Below are 20701 nucleotides of genomic sequence, written 5' to 3' on the forward strand. Positions count from 1 at the left end.
AAGGGAGTACTTAGCTCCCTTGTTCTTACTCAGCTGTTTTATTTGGGAGGTGGCACACCACATGATGGGAGTGATCGGAATCATTCCCACCAGGAGGTAGCACACCACATGTTTCTGTAAAACTCATGTTGAGTCAGAAGAACTGGACTCATTACAGAGATATTGCTGTTATGTCTTGAAGTCACAATCAGTTACATCTTATTTAGTAGTAATCTCATTTATACAGTTGTAGTTGTCATGAATCATAAAGCCACTTCTGAAGCCAGTAGGTAGACAGCAGGCTTTGTAATGTGAATTACTGATGGAGCAGAATAACAACATGAAAAAGACTGCCACAGGCAAAGTGTTGCGAGTAATAGAGTGTGTGTTTGCCTTGGTAACATGGAGCATCATTCCCAGAAGTGCTTCTTTGTCCTTCACCCAGGGCCAGGAAAAAGGAATAGCCAATCTCATCACAGTCATTTTGAACATGGGTGGACATTTTTTACATCAAATACAGTGTGTTCTTCACTTCCTTTTATTCAGACTGCTCTTGACAGGTCATCCAAATGCCAGTCCTCCTACGGGTGACCTAATCTTCCAAGTTTAGATAGGCAAAAGTAATTGTTGTGTATTTAAAGGTAGCAAATATATCCTGAGGAGCACAGTACAACTCCAGTCCGGGTTTGGATGAAGTGGACACTGCATTCCCTGAATTTTCATTTAAGATTCAAAGCCATATGACCTCAAATCAAAGAAAAATGTGACCATTAAGGCCTCTTCTGAGTCCTATGATCCGTAAACAAATGCTGCTGGCCTGGCTTCAGTCTCCCTGAAGCATAATGTGGCATGTTTGCTAAGATCTTGGATGAAAACCAAGATGGAGAGTGTACCTATCATGTGACTCCCAACGCATTAAACATCTAGTCGCATAATGAGGATGGAATGACCAGGGCACTAGCCCCAGATGCCTACTGAGAGGGGGCACAGAAACAGCAGCTGCTGCTGTCACTACCGCCTAGCTGGCCCTTGCTGCTGCTACAGTCAGCCCAGCTGCTGCTACAGTCGCTAAGGGCACACACCTTGGTAGTTACACCTCTATAAATAATATTACTGACTTTATAATAATACTGGTTTGGGAAGTTTCAGTATACCACTTGGCTAACCAGAAGGCCCACCTGAATACCTGGTTCAATTGTTTATGTATTTCACTTCTTTATTTTTTTTTAGATCAGAGTGGTGAAAAGAAACGCAAGAAAGGTGCTTCCTTCCAAACAGTGTCATCATTACACAAAGTAATTTTCAATTCTTTACAAACATATCACTTGTTACTTGATTTTTTGACATTTCAGCTATGCAGAGTCACAGCATTAAAAAAAGGTTCCTAAAGTGCTTTTGTAGATCAAAGGAAACTGAAGTCAAATGTCTCAGTTCTGTTCTGGCTTGGGTGTTAACCAGGGTTAAGTGAAAAAAATAACGAATTATTTAATAAACAAATTCCTCGTTTTCTGTTTTTTTGATATCAAGTGTTTTTCAATTGTTTTGATCATATTATTCAGTCTTTTGTAGGGTTTTTTTTGTTTGTTTACTCTATGAGGTATTTCAAAGGCATTGTTTGTTTGCAATTTGGAGCTCATTGCCTGATATTGTTTCTTGTTCCTTATTAGATTAACATACTATATATAATCGGAATAATATGTGGAATGTTTATGGAACACTAAAGTAAAATACACAATGTGCTTTTCCTGGGTATTGGAACTTAAAACTTATTTTCTGCAACTGTTGTCCCATTACAATTGAAATCCCCTTTTTGTAGAGGCTTAATGGAAAGTCATGTTTTCATTGGCAAAAAAACTCCTATAATTTACCAGCAGTGCAATGCCACCTGGGTGACAACAGAGGAAATTGAAATATATATAAGCCTTGAGTCTCCTCTTCCTGCAATCTCTTCCCCACCCCTCAATACTGCAGATATCACTGAGTTACCAAATCTTGCTGCTATCTTTTGACAATGGGATGACATCACTAGAGAACCAAGTGATATTTTTGCCAATGTAAACATAGCAAAGAAGTGTGACGATAGAAGGGACAAATTTCTAAAGCCTGAAGCTTTTGATTATCAGTTGATAAAGAAGCACCTTTTCCAAGATGCCGAGGACATCTAGCTGCTCAACTTGCATTGTCCCACCTCTAGCAGTGTAAGGACATCCTTTGCATAAATTGGTATATCAAAACCATTCAGTCTGAATACGCTACAGTGATAATATGACATTCTACTTCTAATCAGTTTTATTTTCTACTTATTAGATTATATGTGTTCTGTAGTGTTAGTATTCACATATGCACATGCTACAATGCTTGGCTTTCTATTGATTTAGCTAACTTTTGTTTTTATTATACTCGTTGTAGGAAAATTTAAATAAATTGATGACTAACCTGAGATCTACAGCTCCTCACTTTGTGCGATGTATTATCCCCAATGAAACTAAAACTCCAGGTACAGAAAGCCTTTTATTTGTATGTATTTCAGTACTGTTGTCTGCTCTCAATTGTTTATTTCTACTGGTATTGAATTTAAATGCTATTTTATTAGTCACTACGCAGGTTGCCCATTCAAGACGTGACTCCCTAATCTGCTCCCGTATTGGACTAACTGAAAGTTAAATCCTCATGAAAAGGATCTAATTTCATTTAGTTGTTTTTTTTAACCTTTTTAGGTGCAATAGATGCTTTTCTTGTCCTGCATCAGCTTCGCTGTAATGGTGTGCTGGAAGGAATCCGTATTTGCCGTAAGGGGTTTCCAAACAGAGTGCTTTATGCTGACTTTAAACAAAGGTAAAGCAGAATCGACCTCTGAACACAAGTTTTGCATTTCTGTTTGCGCTCCATTCCTTCCCAGTAAAAATGAGCCACAGCAGTCCTTTCCTTTTCTCTTTTATTTAAGTTTCTTTTCAGTTCTGTTTGATCTCAAGTGAATTGTTCTGCTCTCCTTTGTGTTAGTAAACAGAAAACACTGAATTGGCTTCCCTGAAGTTATTCTAGATTTATTGTAGGCTTAATGAGAGTGGAATTTTGCCCAGAATCTTGGCATTCTTAACTTTCTCATCCCCTTTTATTTATTAATAGATATCGCATTCTGAATCCAGCTGCAATTCCTGAGGATAAGTTTGTAGATAGCAGAAAAGCTTCTGAGAAGCTGCTGAGTTCTTTAGATATCGATCATAATCAGTATCGTTTTGGACACACTAAGGTAACCAGAAAAGACCATGCAGTTCCTTTTACAAAAATAGTGTCTGGACTAAAAGAATCCAACATGCAGCCCTCAGTGAGGGCTTACAGCTAACAGCTTAAGTGAGTTTGGAACAAGTGATCTGTTAGCCATAGTTTTAATAATTTGTAATAATTAATTTTAGTAATTTTCAGAAAACAAATTATAGATTTTTGTTTTATATGTCAAGAGGAAATGTTCCAATGCCCATGTAGTTTTTACTATTGGAGCAACAATACTGAGCACTAACAGGATGAGCTCATCCAGTGCCATTAGCAGTTCTACTGCCGGTGTAGACAGAATGTTCATTACTATTCATTTGCCTTACTTAAATAAGAAGGGGTCAGCTTCACTTTGTGAAATGGCACCAAACACAGTTTTGTCCTGTCCTGTCTATACTTCCAGTTAAATTGATCCAATTCAGTCCATTTTCATCAATAGAGGAAGAATTTTTTGTAGACAAGGCTCATGAGACTAACAATGGTCATGCCTGGTACCACGTGACTTTATTCCCATTTTATTATGCCTGGTTACAATTTTTAAAAGTGAGAAAATTTACAAATATATAACAGTTTTGTAACATAGGCCACACTAATGTATCTATCATTTGAAATAGGCAAAGAAAAAAAACAAACACATTAAAACTTTGAAAAATGGTTGGGGCATCATAATGGATCAACACAGCTCCCTAACCTAGAACCAAATGCTTCCTAACTATCTATTCATTTCTGCTGCAGAAATTGACCAATAAGTATAGCACCTTTACCTGTTTAAGCTTTATCATAACTGCCAATATAAAAACTAATTTTCATCAATCCATGTTTCTTGAGGATGGAATTATTCTCTGATTGCTCCTAAGTGGCACCTGTCTATATTTTAGGTATTCTTTAAGGCTGGGCTCCTGGGTCATCTTGAAGAGATGAGGGACGAGAGACTAGCAAAGATCCTAACAATGATCCAGGCAAGAGCACGTGGCAAGCTAATGAGAGCCGAGTTCCAGAAGATGGTGGAGCGAAGGTATGGATTGTTCCCTTAAATCTGGGAGACCATGCCACTGCTGCCTCATTGATGACTAAATAGGACCATTAAGCTTTTAGTGATTATGTCTACACAAGATGCTTTACTCCGCAATAGATTAGTCTACTGCACAGTTAGTTACTACCCATAAATACAGGTAGTAAACTAACTGCACAGTAGATACTGCACATGTGTAGATAGTGGCTGGGGGTACATTTGCTCCCAGTCACCCCCTACACTAGGGGGCCACAGGGGATGGGGAACTCCCCCGGTCCTAGCACTATTCAGCTCCCAGCTCCCCTCAGGAGTTGGGAGCCAAGCAGCACTGGGACGGGATAGCTCTCTTCCCCGCCCCCCCCCCCATCCCAGTGCTGCTCAGCAACTTGCTCCCCACAGGAGCTGGGAGCTGAACAATGCTAGGATCTGGGAGCTCCCTGGAGCTGGCCAGGAACTGTCCCATTCTGGGGCAGGTCCCAGCCATCTCTGGCCTGCATGCAGAGATTTCCACGTATCCCAAAGCCAGCCAGGAACTGTCCCACTTCTGGGGCAGGTCCCAGCCAGATCCAGACTGCACAGAGATTTCCCTATGCAGGTTGGGGCTGGCTGGGAACTGTCCTGCTTCTGGAGCAGGTTCTGGCCAGTTCCAGGCTGTGGGGAGAAGTCCTGCTGGGCATATGGCTTGTCCCCATGTGCACAGTGCAGGAAAGCTCTGCAGCAGCAATAGCAGCTGCTATCTTCTGGTCCCGTGCACATCAGGACCCCTCCCAAAGTGTACAGGGCCAGGGGACAGCTGCTGCTGTAGCCAGCAGAGCTCTTCTGGCCCCAAGACCATGAGGACCAGTCCCATGCTCCCTGCCAGCCCCTGGGCTAGCATTCAGTGGGAGCCTGTACTGGGCTGCTCCTATTGGGAGCATGTGTAGACATGCTCCCAGATAGGCTTACTGCACAGTATTTTTACTGCGCAATAAGCCTACTTCAAATTAATAGTACATGCAGACATGTCTAGTGGGCACATCTACACATGCACTTTAATATGTGGTACCTTATTTTACTGTGCATTAAAGTAGCACATAAAAAAGATGTCATTATGCTAATGTACAGTAAAATAGGCTACTGTGCATTAAGTGTCACCTAAAAAGTGTGCACTTGTGCTACTGTACATTGATGACCTGCATTAATTTAATACCTGACGTTGGAGGTACTAAATTTAATGTACATTAGGAAAAGCATATTAATGCTTGTGTAGACATGCCCAGTAGTACTTAAACCTTAACAGCACGTAAGCTTTTAATGGGATGTAAGATAAGGGTGTTAAAGTGTAATTTTTGTGGGTATCCAGTACAAAATAGCAATTGTTGCACGTTAGTTACGCATGAATTCAGATTTTAATCAGAGATGAAGCTGGTCAGTATCTCTGAAGGTCAAAATATAAAGAACACATTTTTTGCACAACCCACTGCAAGTTCCTAATGCTATTCAGACCACAAAGGCAGAACCGACTCAAGGATGGCCTAAAAAAGAATTCTCTCTCTCTCAACTGAGGCTGAGTTTTTCATTTGTTAAACCAGGGATGCACTCCTTGTGATCCAGTGGAACATTAGAGCTTTCATGGCTGTGAAGAACTGGCCTTGGATGAAGCTGTTCTTTAAAATCAAGCCACTCCTGAAGTCTGCAGAAACTGAAAAGGAAATGGCCAACATGAAGGAAGAGTTCTTGAAGCTAAAGGAGGCCTTGGAAAAATCAGAAGCCAGGAGGAAGGAACTTGAAGAAAAGCAAGTGTCTCTGGTTCAGGAGAAGAATGACTTGCTCCTTCAGTTGCAGTCTGTGAGTGGGTGCACTTGATGTTCTTTCAAACATGACAACTTACAACCATGTTATTTATACAGATGGTTTTAAATTAAGCTGCTGTTCTTGTTAGGAAAGTAGGTTAACATTCTTACCATGAATATAAACTCATGTTTAAGGATGTAGGTCATAATCTTTGAAACAGTTTTAAAAGTATAGTTCCTGGTAATAGCAATGTCCAGCATAATTAGATGTGGATAGTAGTTTACCAATTTGTATGTGCAAATAGATGTGTCCAACATTGTAGGCCTCATCTTATTCCCCCTGGTTTTTTCAGAATTCTTGTCTTTAACGTAAGTGGAAAGAAAGAACAGGCTCCTTCAGAAAGTCCATATTTACCTATTCCCATAGCCTTTTTGATTATACTTCTCTGACCTACATACTAATGTGTGGTTGAGGATCCATAAAGGGATGGGAGACAAATAGTAAAGAATAAAGATGACTGCTCCTACACACTGTGATCATCTTCTTGTACTACACCAGGAACAAGATACTCTATCAGATGCAGAAGAACGATGTGACTTGCTGATTAAATCCAAGATCCAGCTGGAGGCAAAAGTCAAAGAGCTGACAGAGAGAGTGGAAGATGAGGAGGAAATGAACTCTGAACTGACGTCAAAGAAGAGAAAACTAGAAGATGAGTGCTCTGAACTGAAGAAAGATATTGATGACCTTGAAATAACTCTAGCTAAAGTAGAGAAAGAGAAACATGCTACTGAAAATAAGGTACCATTAGAAATACACCATACCGCTCCATAAAGGATTGATAAGTAGGCTACTTTACAGTGAGTGTTACTAGAGTTCTGCAAGTTAACACTCTGTATTAAGTATTAAGCAACTTAAAAGCAGGCCAAACTACAAGACTAGAGTATAACGTATAGAGTATAAAGTGCATAGCTAAGTGCTTTGTGAAAGACAACAGTTTTAGGTTGATTCTGAGTCTCCCTTTACCCATGTGAGTTGTGTTGCCATTAGTAGCTAAATTTCACATTAGTTGTGCCCCTTAAATGTATTTCCTGAGGCCTAGGACTACTCATGGATATATTTTCTGTGCTACTAAGAATGGTGCCTGTTTTGATTAGTAGCAATTTCTTATTAGCCTTTCATATTAAGCAACTGTCCCCTTGACCATATTCAGTCTCCAAACAGTGTGTGTTTTGCAGATGTCCTCATAATGAAGGCAAAGCAAGAATTGGAACTAATTAGCTACCTTGTTGGCAGTTTCAATCGATGAGTCAAACATTGAATGAACTCCCTTTTTACTCCATCTTTCTAATGGCCAGGCAGCAGTGTACATATATAGTCTAGGTAGTTCTTTCTGGCCAGTGTACAGTTATCTCTGCTGAAAAGATGTACAAGCACATCTGTAACTGCTGTTGCATTTCTTTAACCTCACAGGTCAAAAATCTGACAGAAGAAATGGCAGCTCTTGATGAGTCCATCAGCAAACTCACTAAAGAGAAGAAATCTTTGCAAGAAGCTCACCAGCAAGCTCTGGATGACCTACAGGCAGAGGAGGACAAGGTCAATACACTGAGCAAAATTAAACTGAAACTGGAGCAGCAGGTGGATGATGTACGTTTGTTCTTCTCTTCATTTCCTATGCTGATGTGTTTACTTATAACTTTTTTGAAAGTGGGAAACTCTGAAATGTGTTGTGGTTTTTTGTAAATGCTCATCTAGGATGTACAAATGGAAGTCCCAATATAAGGTATCTAATGCAAGCAATACTATAATAATGTTCCTCTATAGTTGAATATTTGAAAGGAAGGCAACAATGATGAAGACATCTGTTTAATTTTTATTGCAATGTAATTGTCCTTTAGTCATACTAACCTTTGTGAAGAAGAGGCTACCATGATGCCTTCACAAAGAAGAAACCTAGAGAGGTCCTTGTACCATATTATCACAGCCTGAATTGTCCTGGAAGCCTGAAGCTTCAAGTTCTCCCTGAAGCTAGGAAGGACAAGCATAAAATCAGACAGTTGCAGAAGAACTTTTCTGCTTCAGGCTTTGTTAATGTTTAATACAAAACTGGAGGTTGGAATGGTGTTGACGCCTTTAGACATATTGCATCACTGGTTTATTGTTCCTATAGCTGGAGGGCTCACTTGAACAGGAGAAAAAGGTGAGGATGGATCTGGAAAGGGCCAAACGTAAACTGGAAGGAGATCTGAAACTGACCCAAGAGAGTGTCATGGATTTGGAGAATGATAAGCTGCAGCTGGAAGAAAAGCTAAAGAAGTAAGGAACCATTTATACTGTACAAAACAGCACAGAAGCATGGGGTTTGTCCTTTCAGATCCATCAAGTCAAGCATCTCCCCATGGGAGTGGCTCATACCAATGCTATTTCAGAGGAAACTGTACCTGATATGTGATACAATGCTGCATATGGACAGAATAATTTCTAGCACTCAGCAGCACTGAATGCCTGAACCTTGCTAAATATACTTTTTTCCTTTGAATTTGAAAAGGTGTTGTATCTCAACGAATTTTCAAAGGCAGGGTAGTGGCAAAGTGGTTAAAGCATTGTGCTCTAGTTTCAGAGACATGAGTTCAAACCTTGTGCCAAAGGCTTTCCCTTTATCTCAGATGTAAATGAGGAGTCGAAGGCAGTCAATGTGAAGCTAGTCCATCATTCTCTTGCATGTCCTTGTTTACAGAAAGCTATTCCATGGGTTGGCAGGCTCACGATATATCATTTATGAATAATAATAGTAAAATGTTCTCATCTACTGTATATAGCACACAGCATAGTACTTTTTTCTTGGTTGTTTTTAAACTTGGTTGAAATTAAAATTCAATCAAGACAGAAGTGTGTAGCATTAAGGAGCTTTGAGCATAGTACTGTAATACAACAGGAGTACCTGCAGGGCCTTAGCTTGAACAAGGTTGCTTAGAGAGAAGACTGTTGCACCTGTGCAGTATTACATCTTCTTGCTTATTTCCAGTTGAATTTGGTTTTCACATTTGCTCCCAAGACTTTATCTAGAGACTGACAGAAAAAAATTGCTTTAGTCAAACTTTGCTTGAACTTCTAGGATAAATTTTCACAGGAATTTCCTTGCCTTAACAGGAAAGACTTTGAAGTTAATCAACTGAGTTCCAAGATAGAGGATGAGCAAGCTTTAGTGGTACAACTCCAGAAGAAGATAAAGGAGCTTCAGGTAAGCTCCCCAGTGAAAAGTACTTCTTTTCACAAATCATAATTGCTATACTTCAATTAAGTGAAGCACTTGGCTTCTGAGTTTGGTACTGGCCAACCAAGTATTTTTTTTGTGATTTACACTTAAATTTTTACGTCATCCACTATCTGCAAGCCTATTTTGGGCTTTGCAGGCCTAGTCTTGTCCTCAGAAATATTTATGGTTTAATAGCTTATGATATCCATGTGTCTGAAGTCAGAATTGATCCCCAGAGAGGAGTAGGAAAGCCTAGAAAATGAAGGTAGCAGCTGGGAAGTCTATGTCCCAACTTCTCCTCTGGATATATTGGACAGAGAAAGTAAAGGGACCTGGCCGATCTCAAACGCTCATGGTTTCCCCTGAAGTGTGGGCCACAAAAGAGGAGACTGAACCAACTGAGAAGCCACTCCAAGAGCTCAGGAGTTCATTTCTTAAGTGTAGAGGAAGGGATTTTCCATTTTCTGGCAAGACGAACCCAGGCATGGAACCCCATCCTCAAGCAAAGGGAACAGAGAATCACAGGTTTAACTAGAGAGGTTCACACCATGGAGATTCATGAAGGGCAAGAAAATGTTGATTAAGAGGGAAATAAGTCTGAGCATGGGTGCAGGAGAACAAAATGATGGAACCTGGGGGCCAGAAGACTGTAAATTAAAGAATCCCAGTGTGAATCTGACTTGAAAAACTTGAGTTATATACTTTCACAAAAAACCTGTCATGTAGAGCTTTGTTGGCTTTTTTCTGGCAAATAATATATTTTCTAAACAAAGATAGGTAGTGAATTTGACTTAATTTCAGTGCAAAGTTTGCACCAAAGAGAAATCCAAGCTCAGTCTCAAAACAGACTCTGTTTAAAAGGAAAAGGAATGGCAGGGGAAATTCAATAAACTGAACCTGAGATATTTTAGTCAACACAAGAAAATCTGCATGGAAGTCCTTTTTTTCAAGTTTGGCCACTGAATTGAAAAAAAAATCCATTATTCACATACATTTGCTACCAGTTGTTCCTGATCTCCATCTCTTATTCTCCCTACAGAGGTTGAAGACCTTGCAACAACATGACTATTAAATTCAGGGGAAAAAGAACCTCTTAAAGCTTTCTTGAACAGTAGTTGAACAGTCCATTACATGGACATATACATTATTTTTCTTATTTCTGACCTGTCTTTAGTCTACCTAAATCGCAGGGTGACTTACCAAATTTTGCAGGTGGATTGCGGTGTAAAGTTCTAATTCTGCAGTCATTTGGAGGTGGGCCCACCCCATGGCGCTCACTGACAGAGAGGCCCTGGGGGGCACAAGGGGCCAGCCACTATCTTGATTGCTGGGTGCTCTTCATGTGGCCCTGCCCCTTGGCCCTGATTGGCAGACAGGCTCCAGCAAGGGGAGAAGGGACAAGGGGGGAGCTGCCACCTTGTCTAGTGTCCTTGGTGCCACCCCACCAGCCAGTGTATTCCCCTCCCAGCAGCAAGGACCACTGGCTTCAACTGGGGAGCCAAAATTTTATTTTTAAGGGTTTTTTTGTTGATTCTGTGGACAATCCCAGATTTTGCGGTTTCCGTGAAATCTGTGAAACTCCAAATTAAGTAGGTCCCTACCTATATATCTTGAACTAATGTTTGAAGAGAAAGAATTTAACTGTTTTAGTAGGAGATAAGTGACACTTATTTAATGCCTTTACTGGGTAAATTCCTGGGCAAGTGGCTCCCTGTCTGTCTAAATCCATTGCGTACTGTATTTTCTGGAAAATAGCGGAAAAAAGCTAGATCTAGACATAGATGATAATATGTGCCATGTCAGGCTGACATGTGGATGTGTGTAAAGTACTGAAAACATTTGAGGGCAGTTAGTACTGAGGTAAACAATGTTAATATACACCAGTGTGTCCTTGTTTGATAGGCTCGTATAGAGGAGCTAGAAGAGGAGCTGGAAGCAGAACGAGCTGCTCGAGCCAAGGTGGAGAAACAGAGATCAGAACTGGCTCGAGAGCTGGAGGAACTGAGTGAACGGCTAGAGGAGGCTGGGGGAGCCACTGCTGTCCAGCTGGAGATGAACAAGAAACGAGAGGCAGAGTTTCTGAAACTGCGGCGGGACCTTGAGGAGGCCACTCTGCATTACGAGGCCACAGCTGCCACCCTAAGGAAAAAGCATGCAGACAGCATGGCAGAGCTGGGGGAACATCTGGACAACCTACAGCGGGTCAAACAGAAATTGGAGAAAGAGAAGAGTGAGCTGAAGCTGGAGGTGGACGACCTATCATCCAACATGGAGCAGATGGTCAAGGGAAAAGTAGGCTCTATCAGACTTCCTCACTGACAGTTCATATGGGAGTTGTTTTAAGGTTTCCAGAGGGAGACAGAGGAAGGTTTCAGATGGTGGAGGAGGGGGTCCAGAGGCTTTAGCAACTAGGTCACCAGCTTCAACCTCTCCTGGGTTGGTGATAACCAGTCATTATCAGTCCCTAATAGCTGTGTGCACTTACCTAAAAAATCACTGTTATTTCATAGATAGGGACAGATTTAATGGAAATCTCAAAATTGGTCATTTCTCACAAAAGCAGGCAATGTGCATGAAATCCACCAAACAAAAAAAAGAAAACTTACTGAAAATAAAATGCTGGCTCCCCACTGGGAGCCAGCAGTCCTCATGGCACTGTGGCCTGGCTGTGCAGCCCATTGGGGGCAGGGAGAGAAAGGGGGCCTGCCCACATGCAGGGCAGCCTGTGATAGCTGCCACCCCCACCCCCACTCCTCACTGCTGATTGGCTGAGAGGGATGCCTGACACATGGCCCTACCTCTTGCCACCAATCAGCAGTGAGGGACAGGGCCACATGATGGAGAGCTCTCACAGCCACTGAGGCCCCTCAGCTAATCAGAGTTATTGGGAGGCAATCAATCAGCCTATGAATATGGTGGCTGGTCCAGGGATTTCCCTGCAAAATTGGCCAGCTGCCTTTTTGAGTTAGGTAGACCCCTAGTCAGAGTGCAAGGGCCACCAGGTGATTTGAGCTGACCTCTACGTGCCCAAAACCATTCAGTTTCTATCCTATGTTGAATCCAAGGAGTTCAGATGGACTAAGGCATTTCAGTTCTCAGGCAACCAAACTAGGTGGCACAGACAAAACACAAGAGACTGGGAAGCTATTGGTGCCTAGGGCCCCTGCAATGGAAGGGAACTAATGGGGAGAGCTTAAATGATTGCTGCAGTTAAAGGCAGAAAACAAACAAACAAAAAACAACCACCCGGGCTTCCCGGAGAGAAGATTCTCCGTTCTGCTTCAGAGCACTGAATCTACCTTCTCATTGTCCAGTCTCCAAGTGTGGCAAGTCCCCGAGGCTTCAAAAGAAGAGGCAGATATGGGGAAGAGAAAAGAAAACAGCTTGCCAATTATGCATTCCAGAAAATTACATTCCTGAGCCTGACAGGCAACAGGCTGAATCTTTGGAGTATGAAAATTGATTATAATTATTGCCTTAATGCAGAGTTATAAGTGTTATGGGACATATTGAGGGACCTGTAAGCAATCCAAGTTGCCTCCAAAAGAGGAGATCCGACAGACCTTCCTTCCTTCCATGAAGGAAGAGGAGATCCGACAGACCCCACAGTTAGAAAGTGCTACCATGGACACACACAGTCTCAGCCCATCTTGCTCATCCCAAAGGGTGAAGAATCTCTCCCCACTTAGCAGACACCCCTGGGCTTGAAGGGTCGTGGAGACTGAACCATCCCCTCACCTCACATGGAAATCCCATTAGGTCACAGTGTTGAGGCACATCAGCAGGGAACTCAAACTGTCACAGCTTGAGTGATTACATGCTATAGATAAACCGTGGATTTAATCTCCTGGTGGTAAATTTTAGTATCTTTCAGCAGCTCTTAAAAGGCAGAATAGGGAAGGCATGTTTTCAACATTATGAGTTTCAGAAAGCTTCCATCAAACTTAATTCATGCTAAATGGCATGCAGAGCAGACTGCGTAAAGTAGTCTTCATTGGGAATAATTTCCCCCCACCTAGCAATTAGGAGGTTTTAAGAAATGTATATTTAAATTTTGCAGGTGTGTGTTACCTGCTGAAGTCATTGCAGGATCTTTCTATTGCAGTGAATGCAGGATGTCATTAAATAAAAGAATAACAGAGATGGAGGCAGTGTTGCTGATTGGGTAAAGCACAGGTCTGGGAGTCAGAGACTTGTGTTTTGCCTTTGCCAGCAGCCTGCTGCTATATGATTTTGGACAAATCATATCCCCTCTTTCTGCCTCAGTTACCCCAAGTGTAAAAGGCAAGTAGTGAGAGATAATCTCCTTTGCAAACTCCTTTGAGATTCCTGGATTCAGAAACGTTGTGGGAACAAGGTGCCCTCTCTCCTTTTACAAACATTATTGTTGATTTTAAAAAAATCTGTGGGTGATCATTCTCCCTGAGTTAGTATCATAGTATCATAGTAGCTAGAGTCGGAAGGGACCTAGGTAGATCATCTAGTCCGACCCCCTGCCTTGGCAGGAAAGAGCACTGGGGTCAGATGACCCCGGCAAGGTGCTTATCTAACTTCCTTTTAAAAATCCCCAGGCTAGGAGCCTGCACCACTTCCCCTGGAAGCCGGTTCCAGGCCCTAGCCGCCCTGACTGTGAAGTAGCGCCTCCTAATATCTAATCTAAACTTACCCTCCGCCAGCTTGTGACCGTTATTCCTGGTCACTCCTGGCAGCGCACGGGGGAACAGGGACTCCCCCAATACCCGCTGATCCCCCCTGACCAGTTTGTAGCAGGCCACAAGGTCCCCCCTTAACCTTCTCTTGTGGAGGCTAAACAGGTTCAGGTCCCGTAGCCTCTCCTCATAAGGCCTGCCCTGCTGACCCCTGATCATACGAGTGGCCCTCCTCTGAACTCTTTCCATATCGTCCACGTCCCTCTTGAAGTGTGGCGCCCAGAACTGGACGCAGTACTCCAGCTGCGGCCTGACCAGTGCCGCATAGAGGGGGAGGATCACCTCCCTGGACCTGCTCGAGATGCATCTGTGGATGCATGACAGGGTACGGTTGGCCTTCTTGACTGCCTCCCCACACTGCCGGCCCATGTTCATCGTGGAGTCAATGACGACTCCAAGATCCTTTTCCGTCTCCGTGCTGGCAAGAGGGGAGTTCCCCAACCTGTAAGTGTGGTGACGGTTCTTCCTCCCCATGTGCAACACCTTGCACTTATCAGTGTTAAACCCCGTCCTATTCTCATCCGCCCACCGTTGCAACCTGTCAAGGTCAGCTTGTAGCCTATTGCACCCTTCTAGTGCACCCACATCCCCCCACATCTTAGTGTCATCAGCAAACTTGAACAGGTTGCTTTCTACCCCGTCATCCAAGTCACTGATGAAGATGTTGAACAGTGCGGGCCCGAGGACCGAGCCCTGCGGAACCCCACTGCCCACGTCCTTCCAGGTCGAGAAGAACCCATCCACTACCACCCTCTGGGTGCGGCCCTCCAACCAGTTGGCGACCCATTTGACCGTGTGGGCATCGACACCACAGTCTCCCAGCTTTTTGATGAGGACAGGGTGAGAGACAGTGTCGAAAGCCTTCCGGAAGTCCAGAAAGACTACATCCACAGCAACCCCTGCGTCTAATGATTTGGTGACCTGATCGTAAAAGGCCACCAGGTTGGTCTGACAAGACCTGCCACTGATGAACCCATGTTGGTTGCCCCTGAGCATGCATTCCCCCGCAAGGCCCTCCTGGATGTGTGCCAGGATAATTTTTTCAAAGAGCTTACCCGGGATTGAGGTAAGACTAACTGGCCTGTAATTTCCCGGGTCCTCTTTTTTTCCCTTTTTGAAGATAGGGACCACATTGGCCCTCTTCCAGTCCTCCGGCACCTCGCCAGAGCACCACGAGTGCTCATAGAGCCGCGCCAGGGGTCCCGCAATGACCTCGGCCAGTTCCTGTAGAACCCTAGGGTGAAGATCGTCCGGACCAGCGGACTTGAACACGTCCAGCCTCTCCAGAAGTACCCTAACTAACTCCTCGCTAACCCCTGGCCCAGGCGTGTCTCTCCCGGGGCCCGAGGGGGGCCCAGCAGGGAGGTGGCTGAACTGGTCCCTACTTAGGAAGACAGAGGCAAAGAAATCGTTAAATATGTTAGCTTTGTCATCTGGCGTGATGACTAAGTTGCCCATCGTGTCCTGCAGGGGCCCCACATTACCCGGGACCCTCTTTTTACCCCCTATGTATGTGAAGAAGGACTTCTTATTGTCCCCAATCCGGGAAGCTAGTCCTATCTCCATCTCTGCCTTGTTGCTGTAGTGTAGAATCTGAGCCAACCCCTGAAGTCTTCATTTACATTGTACTCAAGCAAACTATAATGTATTATGGATTTTCTGGCAAACAGCATAAAAATATTAGTAGGCAAACTTGCTTAGAAGTATAATGCAAACAAAATACAATTGAAGCATTCTCACTCAAACTCCTTGTACAGAGGCTTTGTGTTGAAGCCTACACCATTTCTTACAAAATCCAACAGGCCAGGCTTTAAATAGTGTTAATGTCAAGGTCAGAATAGTCTTAGTGACCAGATGACCTGTTTTAATTGGGAAACAAAATGATTATATAGCAGGCTATGAGGCCTGCAGCTTTGTATATCTTTTTTCCTCCAATTTTCCATCAGACAAATGCAGAGAAGCTTTGTCGCACGTACGAAGACCACTTGAATGAGACAAAGGCTAAGCTGGATGAAATGACCCGTCTTGTGAATGACCTCACTACCCAAAAAGCAAAGCTGCAGACTGAGAATGGTAGGTCAATGTTCAGCATTAAATCTTAGAGAGAATAGAAAACAACACCCAATGATATGCTCTTGCACAGATAAAAGTGCTGGCTGACTGCAAAGTCCTGACATCGATAAATACTACAGAGTTCAGCTCTCTTCAGAATCTTAAGATGCAGGAATCCACACAAATGTACCATTGTGAATGGGAAGAAGTTCATGTGAAACATAACTCAGCTGTCTTAGTTCAGGAAGGCATTCCCTATCATGATGTATAGGGAAATGGTGTAAGGATTACATCTGCAGGAAGATGGGCTGGGTTGTGCATGCTGTAGACCTGCAACTTTCCATTGTCTGATGCTTTCTCATCTTAAATTCTCTGTTGTAACTCCTCTTTTAAAATAAAGCAGTCAATTACCATGCTATTCACATGCTGCACTATCATCAAGTCTCATGAACAAAACAGGGTCAGGCTGTGGCTGGGCAAGTATTTGTACTGAGAACACTGACAAGCAATACACTAACTTCAGATGTTACTGGAGGTGGTGGCTGAGTCTGTAGGTGCCGCTGTTACCAGTATGAAATGCTATAATCTGGCATATTGTTTAGGCATCATTGCTTCAGGAAGAAATCCATGTGATGGATTTTTGTCCTTAGGGTTGCATTCTATGACCCCTAAATTGAAACTGTGAGTATTGTCCTGGTGGCTGCAGGCTCCTTCTAAAGGCAGAAGTGGCAAGGGGCACAATCCTTTTCATTTATTTCATTGTTTATTTATTTCCAGCAGAGCCTGACCACCTCTCCTGTGGCCAGAGGCCATTAATCTGTGCCATTAATCTGATAGCTGTCCTCCAGCCATGGGAGAGGTGGACAGGCTCTGGGTGGAAAATGGATCAGGCCGCTTGCTGCTTCTGCCTTCAGCAGGCTCCTGCAGTCAGCAAGATGCCTGAGGCTGCCTGGGAATGGTCTGGTTTGCCCCTGGGACAGCATGGGGAGGTGGCAGAAGGCCAGCTGGGTGTGCTGGCAGCCAGAGAAGGTGGCGGAGACAGTGCACAAGGTGGTGGAAGCCTGGATGGGCTCAGGGAAGTAGCAGCCTGCTCAGGCAGTTCCACGCCCCATGCAGCATCCCTGCTGCCTTCTCTGGCTGCCAGCCACCCAGCTGTCCTCATGCTGCCTCCCTGAACTACCTGGGGGGGAAACCAGCCCATTCTTGGGTGGCTCCAGGCATCCTGCCGGCTGCAGGAGCCTGCTGAAGGCAGAAGCAGCTGAGGCTGCCTGCCTCTCCCGCAGCTGGGGAGTGAGCTGACTAATGGCTGCAATGTTCTAAGTTTGCAACATCACAAACTAAACTACATCAAGATGTAGTTTTATTTGCAATGATACAAACTCATTTAAAAACCCCAAAACTCATGTACGTGTAATTTATGCGAGTACAGTAAGCCACACAAAGAGAATTTTTTGTCACGTGTACATCGTGACATCACCACATGTAGAAGTTCCCTTATTTATGATGAAAGGCATTTTTTGTAAGAGTGGAACTTTTCATTCCAATGAATTTCCAGCTATGGTGTTTATTCAGCTGCCCTGAAATCCTGTGGGTGTTCACCTACACAGCGTTTTTCTTTTCCTGTTGTTTTATTGGCTATAAATAGTTACTGTTTTTCATCCCAGAAGAAGTTATATTCACTTTCAGGTGGTTGCTAAAGTATCCACCATGTATTTTCCTGACCCTACCTCAGGCAAATTGCAAAGCTGGTGCTCTTAAGTGCTTTGGAATAGTGTTAAGAAAGGTCTAGAGAAGTGCAATGTAAAACATTAAAAAGTGTGAAAACAAAGCATTAGCCACACCAGAAGCTAGTATGAGAGGGGCTAGTTTAGTTTGATTTTTGCATCATTCATTAAAATTACAGCACTCATATTTGTCTTCATCAAAGGAAAGAGAATCTAGGGGAAAATGGTTCTGTGGGGTTTTATTCTAATATAGATCTGAGAAGGCTTCCTCAGATGCTTCCTTTAAAAAAAGATCATCCATGTTCACTGTCAGTTTTTTTCCTTGTGTTGGTTTGAGCAGATGTAATGTGAAATGTGACCATGGGAATGGGCTGATGAATGGGAAACAGGACATATTTCAATCTTACCTGATTAAAAACCCTTGGCAGGTGAATTTGCAAGACAGCTCGAAGAAAGAGAGTCATTGATAAGTCAACTTTCCAGAGGGAAAACATCCTTCACTCAACAGATTGAAGAACTGAGAAGACAGCTAGAAGAAGAGACTAAGGTAATACTCATTTGCTTATCTGTCAGCCTTGAATATTTTACAGGTTATAGCAAACAAATCTGAGACAGCTGGAACACCCATTCATTGAGCTGAATGGAAGAACACTATTGATTTTTAACTTCGAGGAAAACTGAAATCAGGTGTTTGAGTCAAAATATTTTGATACTTGTACAAATAGAAATTTCTGCATTTGAACAGTACAAGTCATGGAGAGAGAGAGCATTTTGAGAACAGACCTTCTCATGGCATTTGTGGTGTTTGGACTAGAAATGCCATGGCAATAGTTGTTCTGATATTGTGCCTTTCTCCTTAGCTGTGGCCAGATGTGGAAAGGCAAAAAAGGAACTGAACTATCTGGGATCTTGAAAGCTTAGCTTGAATTGCTAGAAACTGTTTATTTGGCTGTCATGGGGCCCAGGGTAATTTTTGGTTCCTTAATATATTGACATAACTTTTTGATCCTGCAGTCTAAGAATGCCCTGGCTCATGCAGTGCAAGCTGCCAGACATGACTGTGAACTCCTGCGGGAGCAGTTTGAGGAGGAACAAGAAGCCAAGGCAGAGCTTCAGCGAGCTCTGTCAAAGGGAAATGCAGAAGTAGCGCAATGGAGGACAAAATATGAAACTGATGCCATTCAAAGAACAGAGGAACTGGAAGATGCCAAGTAAGTGTGTTGTGTTAGTGTTGGCTTTCTCCTGTACTCAGCTGGGAACACTATGCTCTATAGAATTCTTTAGCATTATATATAACAGGTACCCTTTTTAGCTTTCATTCAGCTGACAACATGGAAGACACCAGCAATTTAGTCCTCTTACGACATAAACTTTCATGGTGGCTAAATAGCATTGCATGCACTTGTGTGTGTCTGCAGTTTCTGGAAGGTTAAATAAAAGTTGGAGATGAATAATGGATGCTGCCAATCAAGAACCAAACTTATTCAACAACTTGGGAGCTATTTTTCACGGTTGTTCTACTTTCCTCCTGTCCTGTTAGAAAAAAGCTCGCAGCTCGCCTGCAGGAAGCTGAAGAAGCAATTGAAGCAGCTAATGCCAAGTGCTCTTCTCTGGAGAAGACAAAGCACAGGCTGCAGAATGAGCTGGAGGATATGATGATTGACTTGGAAAAGTCCAATTCCGCTGCAGCAGCCCTAGACAAGAAACAGCGCAGCTTTGACAAGATCATCAGTGACTGGAAGCAGAAGTATGAAGAGTCACAGGCAGAGCTTGAAGCTTCCCAGAAGGAAGCCCGCAGCCTCAGCACAGAGCTCTTTAAGCTGAAGAATGCCTATGAAGAGACACTGGATCACCTGGAGACAGTAAAAAGGGAAAACAAGAACCTCCAAGGTAAGCCATGCACAGTGGACCTGACAGTAGGTTAGAGAGAAGCAGTTAAAGGGATGGTGTTATTTCCATCACTAACCCCATTCCATTTTAACCCAGTCCATTTTCCTTCCCTGGATCCAATTTTTAAAACAAATGGTGCTGATGTGAAAAACAGTTACATTCCCAGCATTGGAGAATGAATATGCATCCACAGAGAGAGAAACACCAGAGGCAGTAGATGTGCAGGCTCTCTTACACTGACTGGCCAATGTATCCTAATCCTACTGTGGAACAGGATCTCTCTCTAGAGAGTAAAGACATCAGTCAGACTGTTTCTGTCATTGATCAGCTACTGAGCCTGTTTAGAAAAGAAGCGGACTGGTGCTAGTTGCGATGCACTGTGTAACAATGGCAGACAAGAGATAATTAGTTGTCTCCACTAGCAGACAAGAGATAATTAATTTCACTTGCTCCATTGACCAGCTGTTTGTTAGATTTTTATCTACTAGCTCTTTGCCAATACCCTGAGGTTACCTTGTTCCCTGTAATCAGAAAATTAACAATTTTTTTTACAAAATTAAGAGTAGTTTAACAAACCATACCAGACCTTCAACTTTAATAGCTCATCTTCTGCTCTTTTGTTTCTACCATAGATTTATAGATACATAGATTGTAAGGCAGGAAGGGACCTCAGAAGATCATCAGGCCCAGCTCCCTGCACCTAGCAGGAAAGATAACTGAGGGTCAGGTGACCCTACCAAGTGACTGTCTAGTCGAAGATTTCCAGGGTAGATGATTGCACCACCTCTGGAGAGAGCTTATTCCACATTCTGGACACCCTGACTGTGAATAAGTTTTTCCTAATGTTGAGCCTGAATCAGTCTTCCAGGAGTTTGTGGCCACTACTCCTGGTTTTCCCCAAGGGCGCCCTGGTGAACAGCTGTTCACCTAGCCCCTGATGTACTCCCCTAGTGTAGTGGTAAGCTGCTACCAGGTCCCCTCTCAGCCTTCTTCTCTTCAGGCTGAAGAGTCCCAGATCCCTCAGCCTTTCCTC

The 20701-nt window shown here is 43.2% G+C and overlaps 1 protein-coding gene across 1 annotated transcript in view; it reads left to right on the forward strand.

The window, feature by feature from the left end:
- Nucleotides 1–20701, forward strand: part of MYH15 (myosin heavy chain 15) — a 68485-nt gene that overhangs the window by 31079 nt on the left and 16705 nt on the right. Inside the window, exons 18-32 of the mRNA XM_090058019.1 lie at nt 1210–1274; nt 2389–2476; nt 2697–2814; nt 3106–3229; nt 4128–4264; nt 5833–6088; nt 6593–6835; nt 7508–7684; nt 8208–8353; nt 9188–9278; nt 11196–11585; nt 15949–16075; nt 18207–18325; nt 18793–18989; nt 19319–19668. Of these exons, the coding sequence (XP_089914145.1) occupies nt 1210–1274; nt 2389–2476; nt 2697–2814; nt 3106–3229; nt 4128–4264; nt 5833–6088; nt 6593–6835; nt 7508–7684; nt 8208–8353; nt 9188–9278; nt 11196–11585; nt 15949–16075; nt 18207–18325; nt 18793–18989; nt 19319–19668 (2628 nt within the window). The remainder of the gene's footprint in view (nt 1–1209; nt 1275–2388; nt 2477–2696; nt 2815–3105; nt 3230–4127; nt 4265–5832; nt 6089–6592; nt 6836–7507; nt 7685–8207; nt 8354–9187; nt 9279–11195; nt 11586–15948; nt 16076–18206; nt 18326–18792; nt 18990–19318; nt 19669–20701) is intronic.

The sequence above is a fragment of the Crocodylus siamensis genome, chromosome 1, assembly GCF_052110815.1.
Source record: "Crocodylus siamensis isolate JL-2025a chromosome 1, ASM5211081v1, whole genome shotgun sequence".
NCBI lineage: Eukaryota > Metazoa > Chordata > Crocodylia > Crocodylidae > Crocodylus > Crocodylus siamensis.